We start from the raw sequence: 25,593 nt of genomic DNA, 5'->3' as shown, positions 1-25,593 counted from the left end.
TTTACAGTTAAATAATATAGTTGATGCTAATGTAAATGTCTTTCAAAAATTTCACTTTCTGTTGTTTTTGTATAAATGTTTAATTCATTTTTATATATAGACTTTTATCTAACAGACTTGCTAAACTAACTATAGATTTTTCAAATTTCCTACATATGCAATCATACACCTATAAATAAAGGCAGTTTTATTTCTTCCTTTCCAATCCTACTACCTGTTAAATATTTTTCTTGCTTTATTACACTAACTAGAAGTTCATTACATGTTCAGTGAAAGGGTCTATACAGAACATACTTGTCACATTCTCAAACTCAAAGCAGCTCTCAGCATTTCCTATAATGTGTGATACTTGCTGTATGATTTTTATAGATACTGTTTGCAGAGTTAGAAATTGCCTACTGGGCTAAGAATTTTCATTATCTGTGGCTATTAAATTTTATTAAATGCTTTTTCTGTATTTGTTGAGAAAACCGTATGTTATTTAATGTGATAAATTACACTGAATGACTTTTAAATATTTAGCAATTCTTCCATTCCTGGAATTAACTCAATTGAGACATGATTTATTATTTTTTCTACAGTTTTATATTGTAGAATCATTTTTAAACTATTTTTAAGGAGTTTTGGATATGCATTCATGAGTAAGATTGACTTTTATTTTCCTTCTTGCAAGTTCTTTGTCAAATTGTAATATCAAGGTTATGCTGGCCTCACAAAACAAGCTGAGAAGCATTCTCTGTTTTTCTGCTCTTTGAAGGTATTTCTTTAATATTGGTGTGATTTTCGTCCTTAAATGTTTAGAAGAATTCACTAGGAAAGACATTGAGGACTGCAGTTTTCTGTGTGAATATGTTTACAATTATGCATTTAATCTGACAGACGTAGGCAGTTCAGATTTTCCTATTCTCATCTGTTTTGGTAAGTGGCGATTGGTTTGGAAAATCATAAGATGCTCTTTTGCATTACTGATATTGTTTACTCATGTCTCCTATATTTTTCTTTCCTGGATCAGCCCTAACTAGGGTTTTGTTAACTTAAACGTTCTTTTCAAAAACCAACTTATGTTTTCTTCCGCCAATTTTGGTAATTATTCATATGTATTTTAATCGTGAGGAATAATACTTCTTGTAGAAAGAAGAATATACAGACATCAAAATAGAAAATAATTACAATAGTCTGAATTTCCAAGATTCAGGATAAACACAATTCCACCAAATTTTGTGTATATTCTTTCAGGTTTATAACACAAATGTATTTATGAAGTGTGTTTTCTAAGCACACACAGATGAAATACAGAATTATACGGTAATGCTATTTGATACATATGACCACTGTTTCCTCATTTGTACATCTTCTTGCTACTTCCCTGCTTAGATTATTTTAAAACATATCTAATATTGCATGACTTCCTTCAAAGTTTCTACAAAATATATTTATAATCAATAAGGAGTTTGTTTTTAAATAGAACTTAAATAAAATGAACATATCTGATACAATTTATAAGTTCTGTAATATAAAATAATCATGGGCTATTGGACTTTTGCTTGTAGTGTAAAAATATCTTTTTAAAATTTATTATTTGAATTAGAATTCAAAGTCTAATAATACATTGAGTTAATACATGTTTTATAGTATAATACTATTTATTACCTTTAAAATCAATTTTATTGAGAAAGTATTTAGTTGCCATAAAATACACCCAAATAAAGTGCAGAAATTGATGAGTTCTGATAAATGTAAACACCTGTTTAATTAACCCCAGAAAGAGGAATCAGAATGTATCCATCAGCCAACAAAGTTCCTTCATGGTCCTTGCATTACTGATGCAAGGAACAGTCAACCCTCATCACACCCTGACCCTGGAAATAATCAGCTTTCTGTCACTATAGAGTGTTTTTACTATTCTAGAATTTTATATAAATGAAATCATCCAGTGTTCACTTTTATTTCTGGCATTTTTTCATTCTGCAAAATATTTTTAAAATTGTTTTGTGGTCTTGAGTACATCATCAGTTTATGTCTTTTATTACTGAGTAATTTCCCATTGTATAGATATACTGTTTTTTTTTTTTTAACTCTGCCTTATTTTTGTCAGTTATTCATTTTTTAAAATTCTTCTTCATTTGTGGCTTTAATTTGCTGTATTTTTCCCCCTCATGTCTTAACTTCTATCCTTAACTCTTTTATATTCTGCCTTTCTTCTTTTGATATCCATAGGCTCAATATTGGTGACTTGGTTTTCATCTGTGATATTGATAATTTGGGTCTTTTCTTTCCCTCTTTTACCCCATAGATAGCAAACTAGAGGTTTATCAATGCTAGCACACTTTTGAAAGAACCACCTTTTGGTGTGTTGATTTTCTCGAATATTTTCCTGTTTTAAATTTTATTAATTTTTGCTCTGATTTTTAAAATTTCTTTCCTTCTGCATTTTTTAGACTTCAATTCTAAATTCTCTAATAGCCTAAGATGGAAACTTGGGTTATTTATTTAGATCCTTGTTTTCTAATATGTGCATTTAATGCTACAATTTTTCCTCAAACCCTGCTTTTGCTCTATGCTGCATATTTTGATGTTATATTTTCATTTTCATATAGATTTAAAAATTCTAGATGATTTCACATGAAACTTCTGTTTTTAACTTGAATTTTTTTCAGATGTTCAGGAACTTTCTAGTTATTTTTCTGTTATTGATTTATAGTTTAATTCCTTTATGGCCTGAGAGCATACATTGTATGATTTCTATTTTTATAAATTTGCAAGAGTATGTCTTATGACTCAGAATGCATGGTGAATGTTCCATGTGAGCTTAAGAAGAGTGTGTCTGCTGTTGTTGGGTGAAATGTCCTCAAAATGTTAATTAAATCTAATTGAATAATAGTGATGTTCGGGTCTGCTGTATTCTTAGTGTTTTCCTGCTTCCTTGATACATCAATTATTCCAACTATAATAATGGACTTCTCTGTTTTTAACTTGCCATTCTATCAGTATTTGCCTCATGTGACAACTCTGTTGGTAATTGCCTACATAGTTAGGATTATTTCGCCATCTTGGAAAATGGATCACTTTCGTTTTAGGAAATGTTTTTTGGTGGCGCGCACCTGTAGTTCCAGCTACTTGGGAGGCTGAGGTGGCATTGTTTGATCCCAGGATGTCATCTTCCTTGTTCTGCAGGCTTCTTTGTCTGAAATTAATGTAGCTCCTTCAGCTTTTATTTTTTTTTATTAGTGTTAACCTGTGATATATCTTTCTTCATCCATTTACTTTTAATGTATGTTAGTCTATATTTAATGTGAATAACTGGGCCTGCTCTTTCTATATACTCTGACAGTCTCTTTAATTGGTATATTTAGATTGCTCTCTTTTCAAGTGGTTATTGATATATTTGAATTAATACCTATCATACTTTTAACTTTTTTCTATTTGTTGCATTTGTTCTTATTATTTTACCCCCGTTTTAAGTTCCTTATCTGATTTTAATTGAAAATTTTGTATGATTCTATTTTATCTCCTCTTTAATCAATTATACTTTAAAAAATTGTCGGTGGCTGCCTTAAACTAAACCAAAGTCCGTTTTCAAATATTAACAATACTATTCTACTTATTATATAGTGCAGATCCCTTATAACAGAGTATTCCTAACTTCTCCCTTACATACCTGACAACATTAATTTGTAATTTAAGTGAATGTAATATTAATTTGCAATAAAAATAAATTCATTTAATTTATCGATGTGCTATAAGCATCCAATTCATGATTATTATTATTTTAAACGTTTATCTTTTAACTAAGGATTAAATTAACTAAGAATAAGAAAAATAAATGATCTTACTTTATCTTCTTTTATTTCTTCTTTAATGTTCTTCCTTTCTCAATGTAGATCCAGATTTCTGAGCTATATAACTTTCCTTTTGTCTGAAGAACTTCTTCAAACATTTCTTATAGGGAAGGAATGCTTTCAATGCATTCCCTCAGTTTTTGTTTGTCTGAGAGTATTTCTCCTTCACTTTGGAAGGATAATTTCTCTAGATATAGAGTTCTAGTTTTATTTTTACTTCTTTCAATGCTTTACATATTTCACTCTGCTGTTTGCTTGCTTGCATGTTTTCTGATGAAAAGTGCAATATAATTTTTATATTTCTTTATCAGTAATATAGCTACCTTTCAATGCCCTCTGCTTCTTCCAAAATTTTGTTTTTGTCTTTGGTTTACTGTAATTTGAATCTGATAATACTCAGTACAGTTTTTATTTTGGTTTTTAACCTTCACTTTTATTCTCTGAGCTTCCTGGATCTGTAGTTCAGTGTCTGTCATTAATATTGAAAAATTATTGGCCATTATTACTTCAAATATTTCTTTGATCTATTATCTTTTCCTTCTGGTATTCCACTTATGCATATGTTACAACTTTTGTAATTACCCACAATTCTTGATACTATCTTCTGCTTTTTTTTTTTCTTTTTCTATTACAGCTTTTTTTTTTCTTTTTATTTTTCTATTACAGCTTGAGAAATTTGTATCTTCTTTTCTTTTCTTTCTGATCTTTTGTTGGTTGTATTGAATCTGTTGAAGGGCCCATCAAAGGAAGGCATTCTTCATTTCTGTTCCAACATTTTTAATTTGTAACATTTCTCTTTGATTCTTTCCCAGAGTTTTCATCTCTCTGATTACATTACCTATCTGTTTTTGCACGTTTTGTGCACTTTTCCCATCAGACCCCTTAGCATATTAATCATATTTGTTTTAAGCCCTTGTCTGGTTTTCAACATCTGTGGCATCTGTGAGTCCTGTTCTGGTAATTGTTTTGTCTCTGCAGAGTGTGGAGGTTTTTCTTACTTTTTGGCATTCCTTGTAATTTTTTGTGCTATATCTGACAATAGAAAATACGACACATAGGTTGTTAGTATGAAGATTTACATTACTCTGGCTGAGAAATGGGTTATAGTTTAGGTGTGCTATAGGTGCTATAGGTACCAGATGCTTTCAGTTCATCTTATGCACTTGTTTCTGTTTCTCCTTTTGGCTTAAATTCTCTTCAGGGGCAGCCTTTGTTTTTTAAGTCTTTCAACTGTTATCCAGTATTATTGCACTGGACTCCTGTTGTGTGGTGGTTTGATGTGTAAGAGGAGTAATGTTCTGTAATATTCCAACTCAATTTAAGTGTTTCAGTGTGTTGTTGTCTCAGAACTGTGACCTTCACAAGCATATCTCTGGTGGTATAGCTTTTTTCCCTCCTGCCAGCTACTTTCTTTCCTGTCTACTGGGTTTCCGATCTATTTCTATGAAGCTCTGACTCCTGTTTCCTTTTTTTCCTTAGGTAAGACAGGAAAGGTACGGAGGCTGAAACGGGAGAAGTACTGTCCCCCAATTGGGAGAGGTTCTGGCAGTGTTTTCTTCAGGACAATAGCCCTTTGTTATGAAGAAAACTCTGAGAATACTTCACAGTGATTCCCTTTCCCATTTCCTGACAGAACCAGAAGGGAGTCTTTTTCTAATCTTTGTAGAATGCATGTATGGGTTCTTGGAGGTAAAGCCCACAGAAGTATGGAGCCCTCTAGGACTGTGGTCAGGAATTTCTAACTCTCATGCTAGTCCACACTCAGTTTCCAGAGATTCATCAAAATTATCATAGAAGTTTTCCTGTCAATTTCTGGTCCCAGTGGCCTTTGTTCCAGGAGGACGGATCTCAGCTCTGACTCTGTGGATGGTCCCGTCCGTCTAGATTCCAGCATGGTGGTGTGTCATGCGTACTAGCTTGTGCTGCTATAACCAATACTATAGACTCGGTGACTTAAACAACAGACATTTATTATTCATAGTTCTTGAGGTTGAAAAGTCTGAGAACAAGGTGCTACCCAATGCACTTCTTGGTTTGGGTCCTGTTTGTGGTTTGCAGATGTCTATCTCTCTGCTATATCTGCACCTGGTGAAGAAAAAGAAGTCTGAGCTCTCTTCCTATTCTTCTAAGGTCACTAATTTCCTCATGAGGGCTCCACCTCATGACCTTATCAAAATTTGATTACGTCCCAAATACCTCATTTCCAAATACAGTCACACTGTGGGTTAGGGCTTCAACATACGAATTTTGAGAGGGTGCAATTTATTCTATAGCACCACGAAAGCCCAGTTCTCTGATGAGTCTAAGAAAAGTCGTTGATTTCTAGTTTGTTTTTTTTCTTGTGGTGCAGTGTAGAGCAATGTTTCACTCTGAGATGAGTACTGTGTTTGTGTGTATAAATATTCTAATATAGTCTAATGTTAGAATAATATATTCTAATAATATATAATAGAATATATATTAGAATATATATTAGAATAATAATGTATATTCTATAGGAGATAAATATAAATTTCCTTTTAAGCACAGTTTTTGCTGCTATTTTATTACTTTTTAATGTACGTAGGACACTACATAAGAAAAAAAATTAGTAGACAATTTTAGGCCTAGAAGGTTATCTTTCTGCAGAGTGTAATTTCATTTACTTTTACAGGCAACCAGAAGCCCTCAACCTCTCTGGCAACCTAACTATAATTCCCCACAGATTGGGAAGATGGGAAGTTCACCTTTAATCTCTGGGTGGGGCTGTCCATCTCTGGCTTTCCGTTTATCCTAAAAAGTAGAGCCTCTGAATTCTTAAAAAAGCCTGTGGAAGCCTGTAAAATATTCTCTTCTTTGAGGGCTCTAGAATGAAAATTTTGTCCCTAACCCCATCAAAGCTGCTCATAAAACAGATAATGACAAAAGAAAACAAACAAACAAACAAACAAAAAACTACCCAGTTTCTGTTTCTCCTCTTCAGAAATCCTTTAGTTATCCCTAAAGAGAAAGCCTCACATGCAGGGCTCACCTCTTTGGGTTTTCTTCTTCTAGATCTTGGACATTTAATATTTTATTATATTTTTAGCTCTTCGACTCCTTTTTTTAATATTCCAAAAGGAGGGTTCAGAATTTCGAGTCTAGCAGTACCATAATGTGAATTTTTATAGTTATTTTCCATCTCAATAAAAATTTAGTCTTCCACAAAATTGTACATATAATACCCTAATATAAATGTAAGCTTTATGACTTGTCCACATATCTCTCATATAACAATTTATTTCTGTGTTTCAACAATAGTTGCAGATTACAGGCAAGTGTGCATCTTTCATATGCTTTTTTTCTTCTGGCTATTTGATCTGTCTTGAGAATTCAAACCCTTTTATGCAAAAGGTACTAAACAATATGTTTTATTACTTGTGTCTCCATAGATTCTAATATAATGATTCACACAAAGGGCCTCATCAAGTTATTATTAATAATTTTGTGTTCCTTCAAATAAATATTTTAATAATATTCAATATTTTTGGAAGGTGGTAGAGACGGATTTTATTAAATAAAATTCCATTTGCTTTAATTTTGAAAATTGAGATTTATTACACGTGCAGCTCAAAACTTAACATTCTAATTTGATTAGTGGATTCTCACTGCTATTTCTTTATTAGAATAAATGAATTACATTCGTAATCAAGACTTAGTCAACTTTGTAAGATACAGTCCTGATGTCTTGTTCAACATATGTTTAAAAGTTATTCTTATATGGGTTTATGCTGGCAAATTTTCCACTTTTCAGTAGTTCTTATTTCTCTTTGCTTTTAATATATGCTTTCCTAGATTAGATAACCTTTTGGGAGGCACATTTAGTAAAGATTTATACCTGACATCATAAAATTAAAAAGTGATTTCTATTTGACAGCATGTTTCTATGATTATTTAGCATCTGAATGTCAGCTGACTGTGACAAAATGAATTGTACTTGAAAACAGGTCATGTATAGGGCACATGTAGGTCATAAGAATTCTCACAATAAGGGAGGTTATTAATGACAAGGGGATTTTCATGTTTCCCTGTTTCTTTGTTGAACTTCTACTGGTGCTGCCGTTTATATGGATGGAGCTGGACTGATTTCTATATAATTGCAGAGTCTGCTATGCAACTGTGTGTAACGGGTCCCGTGTTTCTGATTTATAACAGTGACGTTTTAGAGCTTCTTATAAATTGCCATATGGGCAGCTCCCTTTATACTTCTTGGCTTTTATACATGAGTTGCTCAATTAATATTTGAAAAAGAAATTAGTGCTATTATGCCTCTTCATAAACTTTAGAATCACTTTGGAAATACTTAAAATCCTGTGAGAAACTTGAATTCATTAACTCCATAAATTTTCTTGGTTAAAATACATTCCTAAACCGTCTATGAACACCTCACTGAGTCTGGAAATCGCCAAGTCTAAAAGAAAAGAAAGATACAATGAAGGCTTTTTGGTAGGACATATAAAGTTCATTTTACTTCTAGATATTTTATGTACTTAATAATATAATAACATATTTATATTCTATGTCTATTAGGAGGTTACTGTTTATATGCAAGAGTCATTGATTACTGAATGTTTATCATTTATTTTTATTTGACTGCAATAATTTTGGGAAGATGTAAAGTTTAATAGAAAATCTTTTTGTCTATAAAAGTCAACTGGTAGAGCTGAGTCCCAGTTCAACAATAACCTAAGTTGCATTATTCTAAAATGTGTAAAAGATTTTAAATATAAATTATGAGGAAAAATGAAAAAAGCTTCAGATAAAATATTAAATTTCCTCTAGGGTAAGTTGTTTGCTTTCATGTTCTGTTGAAGTGATGCCTTTTGATGGCTTAGCTAAATTATGGGCTTTGGATTCAGAAAAGCCTGGAATTAAATCCTTGCGCTGCCACTTTCTGGCTGTGTGACTTTAGGCACATAACGTCTATAATTTTCATTTTCCTCAGTTGTAAAGTGGGTACAAAAATAACTACTTCACAGAGTTGATGCAAATATTAAAGCTACCTAATATGTTTCTGCTATGTCTGGTGCTGAGCCCCTAACTTTCATGTTGAAAACATTTACATTGATCACATAGAACACAATCACTAGTTGTTATGGTCCAAATATTTGTGTCTCCCCAAACTTCGTATATTGAAATCTTAACCCTCAACAAGATTAGGTGGGGCCTTTTGGGAGGTGATTAGGTCAAGAGGCCTGTTATGGAAATGCAAGTAGTTTTCTTATAAAAGAGACCCAAAGGAGCTCATTCACCCTTCCACGATGTGAGACTACAGCTAGAAAGTGGCATTCCGTGAAACATGAAGTGGGCCTTCACCAGACACTGCATCTGCTGGTGCCTTGATTTTGGACTTTCCAGCCTCCAGAACTGTGAAAAACAAATTTGTGTTGTTTATAAGATACTCAGTTTATGACTTTTGAAGTGAGACCTTCTAAAATTTTTTTTTCTCTCTGAAAAGTTTTGAGATAATATAGGGAACATAAAAGTACAGGATTTATACACAAACCAGAAGAGTACTTTATGAGTGAGACAAAGATCCAAAGCACAAAATTAGCTTGGCATGCATTAGAAATGCAGATTTCAGGGCCATCTCCACAAATTTAGTACACGGGTGCAAGATTTGTTTCTTAAAAAACACCTCAAGTAATCCTGACATTAACTAAAGTTCAGAATCTTTAAAGGAAGACATAAATGTCCCTGTAATAATATTATTATTTTTTTAAAAAGATAGACCCTTAAATCCATGCATTTCTTTATGAATTGTTATGGTAACAATTCTTCATAGCAAATTGAGGAAAGGTTCCTAGGCGAAGGAATACATTTGAAACTAAGCAGCATGCACTGAACTTTTCATTTCGAGTAATGTAGCATCAATCCCATGCATCATTCACAAACATTCTGAAAATTTCCATTAAATATTAAAATCCAAAGCAGAATCTTGGTTATGTATAAAAAATTTCAACAAGTGGAGCAAAAATTGCAAATATTATTGATCAGTTAATAAATATAATAAATAGTAACTGCATATTTTTCCAAGTGACACTGGCATTAGAAAGTTATTTAAGGTATCCAGTGTGCTATTAAGTAATGCTTTTGCCTGCTGTATTGCTATACACTTTTCCTATGTCTGTCTCCATTATTTTATTATTATAAAATTAATACATGCCCATTAAAAAATCTAGATTTGACTGGAATGTGCTGTAAGTCCCGTATTCACAACCTCACAATTTTCCTTACCCTCCATAAGAGATAATTGCTAACAGTTTTGAATATGACAGTGATATTTTTATTAATATAAACTATGTATCATATATTCTTAATGTTTTCAAAATTTAAATAGTTCATAACATGATCAAGTGAAAAGTGAAAGGCTGTCATTTGCAGATGTCTTACTGCATTTACCTGTTGGCTGTCACTGTCACTGTGCATCTTTTCTCCCAGTCCCTTAAGACGCCAAAATCATTGAACTTACATTAATTTTGCAACAAATGTGAGATCTTTTGGAGGGTATAATTTAATTAATCATCCAGCTGTTCACTGTGCAAGAAATTATAATTAGGGATTGTGTTAGCCTGCCAGTGGCACTTAGGAAATAGAATCAAAAGTATAAGATCTAAGGTCCTCAACCTAAGCTACACATTGCTCTAATTTGGAAAGCTAGTAAAGACATAAGCATGCAGGCTGGGTGTGGTGGCTTACGCCTGTAATCCTAACACCTTGGGAGGCCAAGGCAGGCAGATCATTTGAGGTCAGGAGTTTGAGACCAGCCTGGCCAACATGGTGAATCCCCGTCTCTAGTAAAAATGCAAAAAAAAAGTGCCAGCCATGGTGTCTGGGGCCCATAATCCCAGCTACTTGGGAGGCTGAGGCAGGAGAATTGTTTGAGCCCGGGAGGTGGAGGTTGCAGTGAGCTGTGATCGCACCACTGCACTCCAGCCTGGGTGACAGAGTGAGACTCCGTCTTAAAAAAAAAAAAAAAAAAAAGCTGACACATACACACATACAAAGAGAAAGAGAGAACAAAAGCAATGCTCAGGCTCTGAGCGCTGAGAGTTTTAATGTGCAGTCTAAGTTTGGGAAACGTTGCCCTATAGCAGCCATCCTAAAGGAAATTGAAATAATCAAATTTTTGGGCAAATCATCAGGATTTCCATAGAAATTGAGACTGTCGTGCTCTAGAGGTTGAGTGAGAATAAGGTTTGGTTAGTGCAATATAGAAAACAGCTAAATTTTCTTACCAAACCTCAGTACAAAATTTTGACCAGTGGAACAGCATGGAATCTTCTCAGGGGTCTGGTTATCAGAGTCCAGATATCCGTGGAATTAAACAGTGTTCTCCTATTTATGTTCTGGGAAACACTAGTCTAGAAATTTGCTCTGCAAAACAACAGCAGCAACAACAGCAAAAACAGAGGGGAGCAGTTCTCTGGCCTTATATGTTTGAGATGCGCTAGGTAAGCGTCCCTACCATGGGCTGATACATTGCAATTTGCACATTAGCATGTGACATGCTCTGAGAGGCCCTGTAATTGAGACGTCTGTGGAACTTCTGTTTTTAAGCTCAGTCTTTCTCAACCATACACATTCAACAAATATTTTGATGAGAACCACTTTGAGCCGAGGAATGTTCTAGGTATTACAGATGGAACACAATAAACCTCTCTGCTTTAGTAGAGTTTGTTTTCTAGGAGGATAAGATAAACAGGCAGATAATGATCAAATAAGAGAAACCCCTCTTAAAATAATGAGAAATATAGAGAAAATAGCAAGATATTTATGGGGGATGTCAAGTACACAGGTACTTTAGAGACTGTGATCAAAAAGGACCTGTCTTGGGGGTAATATTTAGTCAAAGTTTAAAATGACAAGAGAGACTGGGCATGCAAAGATCTTGGGAAAGAGCTTTCACAGCATAATGGACTCTGCTGGTGCAAATCCCTGAGAGGACTAAACTTGGCTTGTTCGAGGAGGTCCAGTGTGGTTAGAGCATAATGGAGGTGGTTGCTGGAGACTGTGTTTGGATGAGGAGTTTAGATTTTGTTCTATGTGGTAAAGAAAGCGTTGGGGATGGCATAGTTTAATTTACCTCTACAGGTGTTACTGTGTGCTCAGAGGGGAAGATATTGGGGATGATGGCAAAGAACAAAATAATAATAAAGTCCAGGAAGAGGCTGTCAGGGTAGTTCTGGTGAGGTGATGCTTTGTTGAACTGAGCGGTCATATTGAGATAAAGAGATGCCCCAATTTTGGATATAATTTGGAGATGCCATCACAGCTGTGCCTGTGTTTTGTGAGCTTGAACATTTAATATATGGGATACTGGTGGAGTAGGGGCAGGACGTAGGGGATTGACTGACAAGGAGAATCAAATTAATTTAACTATAAAACACCCAATCTTTTAAAAATGTATTAGAAAATGTTTTGGTAAATGATAGTAAAGGGATATTTGTGAAGTAGAAAGAAAAACAGGCAAATGATCAGATAGGCTGGGTATTGGTGTTTCTATTGTGTTTATCTTTGCCTTGGGCAGTCTACATGAGGTTGATCTTATTTGTTGACCCAGTCATGGGCAAGGGATTTATCATGAACCTGCAAATGTAGTTGCATGTTCCCTTATTATGAAAGAAAGAGATGGAGGAGAGGAGGAGGAGGACCATGGTAAGGAAGCGGGGAAATAAAAATGAAGTGTAAATTATTGAGAACAACTTCTGCTTCATGATGACTTCTCCACCTGTAGTCTTAACAGTGTGTTGTATGGAAGAAAACAAAAGATGCTTAGATGTTGGGTGCTGCAGTATGTGAGTTTTACAGGTGAGCTACCTATTATGTAGATGCATCCTGATTTTATGGAAGAAACATAGCTCCTGGTCCTACCATATAATGGTTGCAATGCTTGCAAACACCAGAGGGTTTTTTCTTTTCTTTCTCTCCTTTCTGACCTTTAATTTCCTTGTCTGCGATTTGACTGTGCTAACTTAGCATCATTCCCAAGATTTCTCTAGCTTTCAAATTCTAAAGTCCATAACTTTAATTACAGGTCTTCCCACATTATTATTGTTTCCAGTGTCCCTTAACAATTTGAATGTGTGTATCTGGCATTGTGCTACTGAGGTTTAAAAACCTGTTATCTGAGTGTAGCTCCAACTTGAAAGTTGGGTGGTACTTTTCTTTTATGTTAATAAGTAAGATGAGAAGGTGAAAGAACCAAAACACATCATAGCTTAATTCATTCATCAATGATGTAAGCAACTTCTTTGTTGACTGACATGATAGTTTTTCAACCCCTTGGAGAATATTTTCTCAATTTTTTTGTTGCTATTCACAATGTTAATTGCTATAGACATGGAACACTTTTACGTTCAATCTACAAGTTACACAAGCAATTTTTATTGCAGGTATCATGGTTGAAAACTGGTATAATGGGGTGGTAGAATTTAAACTCTCTTAAAAAGAAAAGTTGAAGCAACAGTAATTTGTGTAGATGGAGAGACATCGTGACATAACCGTTAACATGGTTTTCTTATAGAAGGTAGCACCATTCATAGTACAATGCAGATCACACAGTGTTCATAGACATTACAGGTGACAAACTGAAATGCATGTTCTCCAGATACATTGATTTCCTTCTTTCCCTTTTCTCGTAGGGTTTTTCAGGAAATGCAAATGCAGACAGTGTTGTGTACTATAGACTCCAGCCTTCTATCAAAGCCCGATTTCTGCGCTTCCTCCCTTTAGAATGGAACCCCAAGGGCAGAATTGGAATGCGAATCGAAGTGTTTGGATGTGCATACAGTAAGTGTTTGTTTATCCAATACACTGACATAGATATCAAAAGAGATGTTTTAAAAGCCAAACTGCAAACTGAAATGGACTTTTTAGCTATGTAAAGAGATATAAAAAATAGGAATAATTTTTGTGGACAGCTTTTTTGTGTGTGCCTGTACATGCCAATATTGACTTTTGTGTTCAACTTTAACATTTTAATTCAGAGATGGAAGCACTTGATAGATAGATGGATAGATATATATTTATTGATACATGTGAATGCATTTATTCAAATAGAATATTATTGACTAGATTGTAACTTTCAAGTATTAGAAGTTTCCTTCGTGAGTTATATTTGATGATATTTCATTTAGGTATCCTGAGTCTAATAAAAGAGACACTGTTCCATTGAGTTTAACCAACCGTCTGTTATGAAACCAAAAACTATTTTTCTCTTTAGCCTACAAACAATATCATGCAATTCACTTTTAAATATGCTGTGCTCTCAGTATAAATTAATAGAAAAAGAAAAGACTTCTCCCAGAATATAATATGTGTTTAAAATACTTTCACATAAAAAAGATAGAAACCGCAGATTTCACTTAGGCTCCTCTTAATGAAGCATTTTATTATGTATATTTTTTTGTGGGGAAGAGACTTAGGAGTTATTGATAGTGCACCTCAAGCCACATTATCCTGTTAGATACACTTTTATTATAGAACAATGGGTTAGTTAATATGATTTACAATTATCAGACTAACAGTGTGAGGTTTGAAGAGATTCAGTAATTTGCTCAGAGCCTCACCTATGAAATAATCTGGAAGAGAACCCAGGACTGCTCAACTTCACGGCATCACTTTTTTCTCTGCTAAACATTTATTTTTAGCTACTAAAGCTTTTTTCATACCTATGCTGTCACTTTGTGATGTAAGCCAAGTTCAGCTCTGATTCACTTTATTTACATAAAAGGAAAGCAGGTGATGAAGAGATCAAGTGACTTGTAGAAGTTGTCTAAACTCTGTCCGACAGAGAGATCACATTGTGTGGTTTGTGTGGGTATTCTGTATTTCATGATGTTCTCAGTGTCCATCTCTACCATCAGACATATTTGACAGACCTGATTCCTCCAGGGCCTACAGAATAATACTAAAAGTATTAATATAATATTAATAGCAATAACACTAATAATAATATTAATAGCATTCCTTTCTATAACTCTAGAAATAGCACCGTTTCCTTCATGCTTATTATATGCGCTATTCTAAGCAGTTTATGATTCCTCAAAGTAGCCCAGATAAATATTACTGGGTAACCGCTCCATCTACCTACTTTGAAAATGAGAAAGCTAAACCTCAGAGAGGTTGACTTGCTCAAGCACCACAGACAGGAAGTGGCAGAGCTGGGTTTGCAGCCAAGTTTGCCAAACTCCAGAAAGCAAGCTTGTATTGACATTTCCTCTAGTTGTTGAATAACAGAGATGAGTCAGTGGCCAGCTAACTTCTTACTCTCTGTCCACCTTAATTGCAGGCTTTCGTAGCCTCAACAATCTAGCTTAGCTATGCCATGTTAGTTCCTCACGTCACAATTCCTATACCTGAATAAAATCATGCATTAAAAAAATCCCACCCCCAATTATGATCCTGCAAACTAGAACTTGGACAGTAGTATTATTTGTCTTTGGATCACAGAGCTTAGCAAAGCTCATGCCACATGATGGACAACTAGTAAAACAAATTTCAAAGTGCTTCCTATTTACAATTATATTCTCCCCTTATTCAGAGCATCCACCTTGCAAAATATTTGTCTAGCACTGTGTAAAAATAGCTAACAGTTATTGTGCATGTATTTTTTGTAGACATTCTACTAATTCATCCTCAACACCACTCATTTATTAGAGAGAAAACTGGGTCTTAGAAACATTAAGCAATTTGTTTAATACCACACACTTAGTATGCATTAAACCTAGGATATAAACTCAATATTAACAAATTTAACATTAAGAGCAACAGCTTAGTGGGACTGTTTGTGCTGTTTTGCTAACTCTATAGCCCCAGGTATAATGTCTACATGGGGGTGAGAGCTAAGGTACAGGTTCTTTTGAGTTATCTGCTGCTCTGTGGCTAATGGTACTCAAACCTCCCCCTCACCTGTCTTGATTTGCAACTCTCTGGAATGTTCTTTTTGTTGCGACTTCATTTGCTATCTTTGGGGCGAGCATGCTGTCCATGTGTTTGGTCAATATTCTTTTCACATTGATCCACGGTTGAAGTAGTAGTACTGGGAGCCAACAGGATTTTAAATTCAAACTTAAACACATATAGTGAAATAGTGTGGCAGGATTTAATGACAAATGATGGCTGTGTAATTTTAAACCATTATCAAAGAAGAAAAAGTAGTAAACTTAACGGATAAACATTCTTGTAGATAATCAGAAAATAACCAGAGAATGGGTTGGGCATGAGTACCTTATGGGAATGTATTTTATTAAATTGACTTTAATACCTCAATTACACCACAGTCATGCTCATATTTTCCACCTATTCATAGCATTGGCATTGTAATATATTAATTTATTAAAACATGATATTATATAGCCATCATTTATTAAAGTTAATATGTGTCAGAGACTGTAAAGAATAAGCATATTCTGATTTGTTCCTAGCAATGTAGGGAAGCAGGCACATGAATATTGCCATTTCATGCAGGAGTCAGAGGAGACAAGCAGAATTGTCTACTGAATAAGACATACAGCTTGCTCTGCGTGACATGGCAAAGAAATAGCTAGGACTACTGGCTTTCCCTATCCTCAGAAGGAAGGACTGTAGTTGCTATCATCACAAGCATCCCGTTGCAAGATTTTGTCTGCAACTCCCTTAAGTAGCACAGACCCAAGATCAGATTGGATTTTCTCCAGACACAAAAGACCATTCTTGCAAAATCCCTATTAAAAGGAAACGTGGTGTTGGGGAGTGGGTAGAATTTCTTTACTGAATCACAGCCACAGGACATCCATCCATGCTCAACAAAGTAGGTTTCCCCTGAGCTTGAGGAAAGCCCGAAGGATTGCATGCAACCAGCCATCCTCCCCTCCAGCTTAGCTACGCCATGTGCCTCCTCATCTGCACCAAATTAACATGACTCAGATGCGCTTTGCCTGAGCCATTCACTCAAGTGTAGCACACCTCACAGACTGCTTCATCTCTCCTGACATACAAAAAGGTGAATTTAAGAGAAATTAGTAACTTCTGCAGAATTACACAACCCATGTTAGATCTAGGATTTAAAATCAGCTCTCTCATTTTCCTAAGCCAGTGCCCCTGATAACTATATGAATCATACATGTATTGAGCCTTTAACTATTTACTGGCACTTGCTAAAAAGAACTCTACTAGGTATTGGGTATAGGGAGATATTCTAAAGTCATATATATTTTCTTAATAAAGATAGGCGTGTGCAGTGTTGGAAAAATTGTATGAACTAAGTGTAAAATATTGTAGCATGAGTATAGGGTGTGAAGGATAAAGTAATTGATAAATTGTGGTTAGTATAAGAAAGTTTATAATGGTAGATTTTGAAACAAAGTTGCAGATATTTTCACATGGGAGACTGAGGGGATGGTCCAAATAGGAAAAATGCTGTGCCCCAGTCAAGCACAGGAAATAGGATTGCTGGAATGAGTATTTGAGTACAGTCATTCAGACTGAAATTAGGGCTACGGGTTAGAGGGTGAAATCTAGAGGCAGCAGCTCATTAGAAGGCTTTTACTCTTGTTTGGGCAAGTGATGGTAGAACCCCAACCTAGAGGAACAGCAATCAGTAAAAGGGGAGGAAGGGTCAGGCGCAGTGGCTCATGCCTATAATTCCAGGACTTTCGGAGGCCGAGGTGGGCGGATCACCTGAGGTCATGAGTTTGAGACCAGCCCAGCCAACATGGTGAAACCCTGTCTCTACTAAAAATACAAAAATTAGCCGGGCGTAGTGGTGCATGCCTGTAATCCCAGCTACTTGGGAGGCTGAGACAGGAGAATCACTTGAACCCAGGAAGTGGAGGTTGCAGTGAGCCAAAATCATGCCACTGCACTTCGGCCTGGGCAACAAGAGTGAGACTGTCTTAAAAGTAAAGGAGGAAGTAAGCAAATTCAAAATATTCTGAGGATATTGAATCAAGAGACCTTGGTCATTGTATGTGAGGGAACACTGAGTTACCAAATTTGCTTTTTTTTTCTTTCCTCCCTTGATCCTTTTTTTTTTCCTTCAAATTTGAACACCTGTCTGGAAGGGGGTGCCATTTACTAAGATGGGAAATGAGACAATAAATAGATTGTGGAAGGAAACAAGAGATAGTCCCGTTGTTGACACATTGAGTTCAAGTGCCTATGATATATGGAAGATTGGAACTCCAAGCCCTCTGAGTTGAAAATGTCGATTTAAAACCTGTATAAATATCATTATTGTTAGTAAATCATGAAGTATTCTACTTATTGTACTACTGTTAATAACAAAAGTGTGAAGTGCTATGTTTGAACAACTACTCATGTCTTGAAAAATGGGAATGCATTTCTGCCATAATAAAAGCAGCTCCTTTGTACTATTTTTCAGGTGGAATAAATATTTTTATAACAGGCTCCCCTTGTGCCTAGTACGTATTTGCTGAAGTCACAGATGCAAGCCTATCCTGTGATTATTGCAGGAAAATGGCTCTTGTGAGAACCACACATAAATTGCCCTCTACCCCAACGAGTTAGGGCAATAATTTGTTATGAAGGAACATCAAGTGAATGGAAAATCCATATCAAAGAGCATGTTCTACTTTTATGTCAGTAAACTTGAAGTTGTTTCCTGAGTAATGAGAGAAGTAGAAGCTAAATTTTATGGGATCAAAGAGAAACTATAAATTTCAAATATCTTGGCCATAGCAGTAGTGATCATGTTTATAGATCTAGAGAAGAAATGTATAGAAATAAATTACTGGTGGGAGAAAGAAAGAGAAAGAAAAGAAAATATTTGATGCTACAGAAACAATACTACATGTCTCAAAGAGAAGTAAGCAATGGTGAACAAAGGAAAATAAATGGGTGAAAATGAATATATCTGCAGTGTCCTTAGGAAGCAGCAATTAAACCACAGGAGATAATGTTATTTAATTGTGGATGAATTGCTGAGGCAGTTGTCCTTAGTGGAAATTCTAAATTCCTTTTCTCTAGTTACTGTATAAACATCCTCATTTTGCAGCCTATGATCATCTCTTCCTCATCCCCAACAGAATAAGAACATCCAACTGTCAAGCCATACTCAACTAATTTGTTCCTTTGGCAAACCATGATTTTATGATTTTTCTAGCCTTAGGGTTTCTGCAGGATGCCTAGGGCAATCACCATGTACCCAGCCTTCATTTCTCTATCTAGATAACTCTCTTACTCATCCTTCTTTTCTCAGCATAGGAATCTCTGGTTCTGACAACTTCTCTAATACCCCATGTTCAAATCAGGAAATGTTTCCACCCACTTGTAGAACAGCTTTTCTTCTCCCAATCATAACATGCCCACGTTATACTAGGTTGCAACCAGACACTCTTTTTCATCACTTCTGGATGAAGACTAATAACAAAATGAATGAATGAATGGGGGCAGGCTTAGTAAGCCTCAGGAATGCTTTCTCCATCATTCTAGTGTTCAACTTGTTAAAGATCCAGCAATAAAGGTCAGGGCACCAGGAGAACTGAGGAAGAAGATTGGATATGATGAGCAAGTGTACGGATGTGTTAAACCATTGTGTTTAGTTGTTTTAATGCAGACAGTTTAAGAGAAAATTATGGATCGTATTTAATATATCAAACAATCATTTTAAAACACATTAACTTTTACAAAACAGGAATGTACATTTTATTATTTAAAAAATTTCCGATTTTTTTGCATAATGTGAAGTTGGGATTATAACCATTAGCACATTTAAGTTTAGAAAACATGTAAATAGGAAATTTTTTAAAGTACCATAAAAAGCACAGACATTTACCTGGGTGAGAAAAATAAAACATTGAAAGACAGCTAGATAATAGTCTCTGTCTATTCAGGATGCTAATCTCTCATACCACATGTCTGGTTGGGGGAAAAATGAAAAGCCATACATTTGTTAGATTTACTAAAAGGATAGTTATAATTGAGTTCAATACCTACTTATTGAGCAGTTCCTACGTACTAACTGCTAAAAGCTTGAATAGGGTGAATTAGACAGTTCTTACACTCAGATTATCTATCAGCTAACATAGTAGCTGAGAAATCCTGTTTTATGTCAAAGTTTAAAAAGAAGATAGATTCTGCTTGGCTTAAAATCAAAGAGTATAAATTCTGTAATTCTTTGCAAAGTTTATCATCTTGAGTTTGATGACAAGTGGAGTGTATTAGGGTTGTCTAGAAGGACAGAACTAATAAGATATATATATATATTATACATATATATACACACACACACATATATAGGAGTTTATATAAAGGGATATACATATCTAATAAGATATATTTATATACAAATATATTTATAAATATACATACTATACTTGAAATAATATTGAAATGAAAAAATATAAAGGGGAGTTTATTAAGTATTAAGTAGTTTATTGAGTATTAAGTATTATTGTTAAGTAATTATTAAGTTCTGTCCACATAAGATTATGACACAAAGCCAGAGAATTGATACACCTCTGAGGCAAGAAAGTAAAGGTATACTGCTGGCCTTGCCAGCTGAAAGCAAATTGCTTCTGGTGGGCCTTATGGACAGGAATGGAGAAAAAGGCACTTGCGAAGTCAATGGCTGCACACCAGGTACCAGGAGATGTGTTGATTTGAGCAGGTAATGAAACCACATCTAGTACAGCATTGCAATTGGAATCACCACTTGGTTAAGCTTACGATGATCCACTGTCATTCTCCAAGATTCAACTGTCTTCTGCATAGGCCACATGGGAGAGTTGAATGGGGATGTGATGGGAATCACCACCTCTGTGTCTTTTAAGTCGTTGGTGTTTTCACAAATCTCCGCAACCCCTCCAGGGATGCGATATTGTTTTTGATTGACTATTTTTCTTGGTAGAGGCAGCTAGAGCTGGCTTCCATTTGACCTTTCCCACTTTAATAGCCCTCAACCTATCAGGCAGGGAGCCAATGTGGAGGTTCCACCAGCTGCTAAGTATGTCTATGCCAATTATGCATCCTGGCACTGGGGAAATGACCACAGGGTGAGTCTGGGGACACACTGGACCTACTATAAGTTGTACCTGAGCTAAAACTCCATTAATCACCTGACCTCCATAAGCCCCTGCTTTAACTGGAGGACCACAACGGTGTTTTAGGTCCCCTAAAATCAGCGTCAGCTCAGAGACAGTGTCCAGTAGTCCCTGAAATGCCCGATTACTTTCCTTTCCCCAGTGCCCGGTTACCCTGGTGAAAGGCTGGAGGTCTCCTTGGGGAAGGATGGGAGAAAGATTAACAGTATAAATTGTCAGTACGGTAGTAGGGTCCTTCCTCAAGGGGATCTGGCCTCCCCTTCATTCAAGGCGTTCTGGTCTGTAAACTGGCTCAAGTTTGGAAATTGAAGGGCCATGATTCTGTTTTCATAATTCAAATTATTATTTTGTCCATTTGACCTAGAAGTTTTCTGCTTATATAAATTAAGCAGGAATGCAGTAGGCTTCCTATCAATTTCACTTCTAGGAACACTGTGATTAAGTAGCCAATGCCAGAGTTCTACACGGTCAGACTATTCTGATTGCTGCTTTGCCTCTGCTGTCCATTACAGTAGCTATGCCCACCTTGCCTTTGATGGCTGAGTGCTGCCACTTGGCCCCTGCCACCTCAGGATCCAATTATTCCCACTGTATTTAAATTTTGTAGTTGAGTGACTGCGGTTCCCACTGTTAGATCTGACATACAGAGAAGAGCAATTATAGGGCTTTTCGAAGATGCAGATGCTGCCCTCATGAATCTGTTTCACAAGGCATTGGTCAAGGGTGTATCTTCTAGACCCTCCCAGCTGGGATGAGTAGGTCTAAAGTGGCTAATCCACTCTACCATCCCCATCTCCCTAAGCCTTTGGATTCCTTTCTCTACATTAACCCAAGGGACATCAGGCTTCCAGCTTACTCACAGTGGACCATCTTTTAATCCATATTTCAGCTAACCAAGCAAACAAACTGTTAGAACCTTTTTTTAACTCCCTGAGCTGCAACATTAAATGCAGAATACCTACTTAGTAGGCTGAAATCAATAAATTCAGCCTGATCCAATTCTATGTGCCTCCCACCATTATCCCACACCCTTAATATCCATTCCCATCCCTGTTCTCCAGATTTCTGTTCATATAAATTAGAAAACTCCAGAAGTTCTTTTCAAGTGTAGTGCACTTCCTCATGGGTCACACTCTGAACCTCACTTCTAGGGGTCCACCTGGACTTTAGTCTAGTTATAGGTCTAGAAGCAAATGGGTTGCCTCCTGAGGAGAATCAACATTATCTTGCCTGGCAACTGCCTCAGGGGAGGCCATCACTGTTGCCTCAGGCAGCGCAGGGTTTATCTCCTCAGACAAAGGTGGAAAGACTGATGGCAGCATGGGTTGGGGAGAGGATGTTGCCATTACTGGAGATCGGGAAGCTGTTTCTTCTGGCAAGAAAGGTTCATCAGAATTTATAAGCTCAGTGTCCCCAGCTTCATCAGGTTCCTCCCACACGTCCCCATTCCAAGTTGCAGGGTCCCATTCTTTTCCAATCAATGCCCTGACTTTAACAGTAGACACCTGGTGAGGCTGTGCATCCACCTTTCGTTGCAGGTCAGCCACTCACATGGTAAAAGCCTGTGTCTGATTTTCCACAATTTCAGCTCTTTCTCTAAAGGAAATAAGACTCTGTCTCAGGGCAATCTTAGAAGATTTGAGGCTCAGTATCTGCTTCTGAAGCCAGGAGACAGAATCCCTAAGTTCATCATTTTCTTTCATCACTTTGTCCAGTGAACTTAGGAGCAACCAACCAGCTTCACTATGTTCCTTGGTTCTCCACATATTCTCCACATATGGTCAAAGGTATTATGTATAGAGTCACTAAACTCCTTGCCTCTCATGAGTGGTAAATCAGGAGTGTCAAATGCATTATTTTTGCCTAACTCTGTAAACAGTTAAAGCCAAGGACCATCAGTGTTCTCCATACTATTAGAAGTACAGTCCTTAGCATTTTTGGGTCTAATCATATTAAGCAGCCAACTCCAGAAACCCCCAAACAACTAAAGAATTCTATCTTTAATATTCTGTTCCTGTAGAACCACTCCTGGTACCAAAATCTGTATTAGTCAGTATTAATCTAATACAGAATATCTATCTATCTATCTATCTATCTATCTATCTATCTATCTATCTATCTAGGAGTTTATTAAGGAATATTAATTCACATGATCACAAGGTCCCACAATAGGCCATCTGCAAGCTGAGGAGCAAGGAAGCTTGTCCGTGTTTCAAAGCTGAAGAACTTGGAGTCCGATGTTTGAGGGCAGGAAGCATCCAGCATGGGAGGAAGATGTAGGTGGGGAGGCTAAACCAGTCCAGCCTTTTCATGTTTTTCTGCCTGCTTTGTGTTCGCTGAAAGCTGATTAGATGGTGCCCACCCAGATTACGGTTGGGTCTGCCTTCCCCAGTCCACTGACTCAAATGTTAATCTCCTTTAGCAAACCCTCACAGACATACCCAGGATCAATATTTTGCATATTTTAATCCAATCAACTTGACACTTAGTATTAATCATTACATGGAGTTATATTAAAATTAAAATAAGACTAGCTATTAAGATACTAGAAAATAAGGAAACTATGAAAACCTATCAGGGTCATGGCAAAAGAATTCAGCATCAGTTGAAGAGGCTCTCACTGACCAAAAATGAAAATGTTTTAGCGTCAATAAGGATAGTCACTGCCAAGTTTTGAAACAAATTAAATGTTTCAAAGTTTATGTTTGAGTCAATGGGTTCATGATAATAATTGAAAAAGCCCCATTGATCACCTATGAGAGACATAAAGAGCCAACTCCTTAGTTTGAAAACTAATAAACGAAGAGAGGAAACACATAGCATATCTTACTTTTCCTGTATAACTTGTACCTCAAGGTAACCAGATAGAAGAGAGGAGTATCTCTTTAATTAAATATTTTAGGTAATAAATAAAAAGGAAAATAGAATCAGAAAATGTCTGTTTGGCAGCCCTAAATAAATGACTGGTTCAAGCTAACTATGACAGTTCACAAGAAGGGAGAAGATCTGTTTTTCAGTATCAGTCATGGCAGTGTAGCTTTTATTGGACTAAGCTGCTGCCCATAAAAATTATGTGTTAAATAAAATATATTTTAAAAGCCTGCTTCAGAGTTCTGAAGTTTAAGTTATTAATAAAATGAAAGAAACTGGAGAGGACTTGATTCTTGGAAGAAGGGAAGTAAACTTCGGGAAATCCACATTTATCTTGCTTTTACCAAAGGACCAGTAGAAAATAGCCAGATTTTACTAGGCAGCGGGGACAGAGGTCAGAGTTCAAGTTGCCAGAGAGGCTAGAAATTGAGTAGGGAATATTCAGAAGAAGATCAGTGAGCAAGGGTCCGTGTTCTTGCAGACACATTTCCCTCAGATCCTTGGCCAATTCTTGTAACTCACATGCTCAAGATGAAATGCCAGGCAGCTCTGGAGAAAGCAGGAGAAAGAGTCTAAAGTCTAAAGATTTCAGTGTCTACCCTAGGACTGGAAGGGGATCACCTTGGAGTTCAAGTCCTGCCAATTTAGAGGAATTTGTTAAATACGTTGGGGTTTCAATGAAATGCCGCAAGGTAATCTGTCACAGGAATAGATTTTTTTTTTTTTTTTTAAAGGGAAGAAAGAAATCCCATAGAGTATTGCCTTGGGAGTAAAGACTGTACCTGAGGATGTATTGTTATATCCTAGGGCTAAGGACAAAACCAAAACAGACTTATTCAACAAAACCTGGAACTAAGCCTTCACAGTGTCTAGGTGATCAGCCAGTAATTTACCTCCCTATGGACCACTTCCATTTACTTCCCGCCAGTGCCATCCAGCCCTCCACTGTCTCTCCCACACTCCTAACAGTCCTCATCCCTCCCATGCCCACACTCTCCCTTTTCCCGCTTTCTCCTTCTTTCCTGGCCCCTGCTGACATATAGGGTTACCTACTCAGCTTAAATAGCACTTCCTTAGAGATATTGTCCCCGATCACCAACCAAATCTAAATCTCCGTGTCCAAAACTCTCCTGTAACCCTGTCCTTTCCTTCCATGCTTTGGAATTTGTACATTTGTCTGTACATATGTATAAATGTAAATATGTACAATTACAACTTGTAAATATGTACAATTACATATCTTTACTACTTCACTGTATTTGTAATAGACCAATTATAATTGTACATATTTACCAACTTGTAATTGTACATATTTACATTATACTGTGTAAATATGTCTGTACACACAGGAGGATTTGCCTGCTCTCTTCCTTCAGGATGGAGCATCCCTGAGGACAGATGTGTTCACTGTAGCAACAGCAGCTCCCACCGTAGCACCTGGCACAACATTGAATAAGTATTGGTTAAATGGTTGAATTTAAAAATATCTGATTATCCATGATGTAAATGGTATCATAAATATATAAAAATCACAAATGTATTACATTCACACAGCAGCAGTTGATCAAAAGAGAGATAACTTTGAGATAAACATGTGATTTCAAGTGTTGTTATTATTAAAATGGTAACAGTATACAAAATAATCAATGTTGAGGCATTTTGATATTTCCATTTAATCCCTCTAGCATCTTTGTATAGTATGAGAGGCTGTAATTTTTCCATACATAGCCAAATAAGGAAACTAAGAATCAGCATTTAGGTGACATCTGTGACATTACAAAAGTTGCAAATAAATATTAGAGGCAAAAATGCAACTTACA

General features: G+C 36.1%; 1 protein-coding gene across 2 annotated transcripts in view; it reads left to right on the top strand.

Annotated features, from left to right (window-relative positions):
• CNTNAP4 (contactin associated protein-like 4) overlaps nucleotides 1-25,593 on the top strand; it is a 276,153-nt gene that overhangs the window by 134,207 nt on the left and 116,353 nt on the right. For both annotated transcript variants that reach the window (XM_011990104.1, XM_011990105.1), the window contains exon 4: nucleotides 13,502-13,649. In XM_011990104.1, the coding sequence (XP_011845494.1) occupies nucleotides 13,502-13,649 (148 nt within the window). The remainder of the gene's footprint in view (nucleotides 1-13,501; nucleotides 13,650-25,593) is intronic.

Source organism: Mandrillus leucophaeus, unplaced genomic scaffold (assembly GCF_000951045.1).
Source record: "Mandrillus leucophaeus isolate KB7577 unplaced genomic scaffold, Mleu.le_1.0 Scaffold37, whole genome shotgun sequence".
Taxonomy (NCBI): Eukaryota; Metazoa; Chordata; class Mammalia; order Primates; family Cercopithecidae; genus Mandrillus; species Mandrillus leucophaeus.
This window is presented reverse-complemented; position numbering and strand designations above follow the sequence as displayed.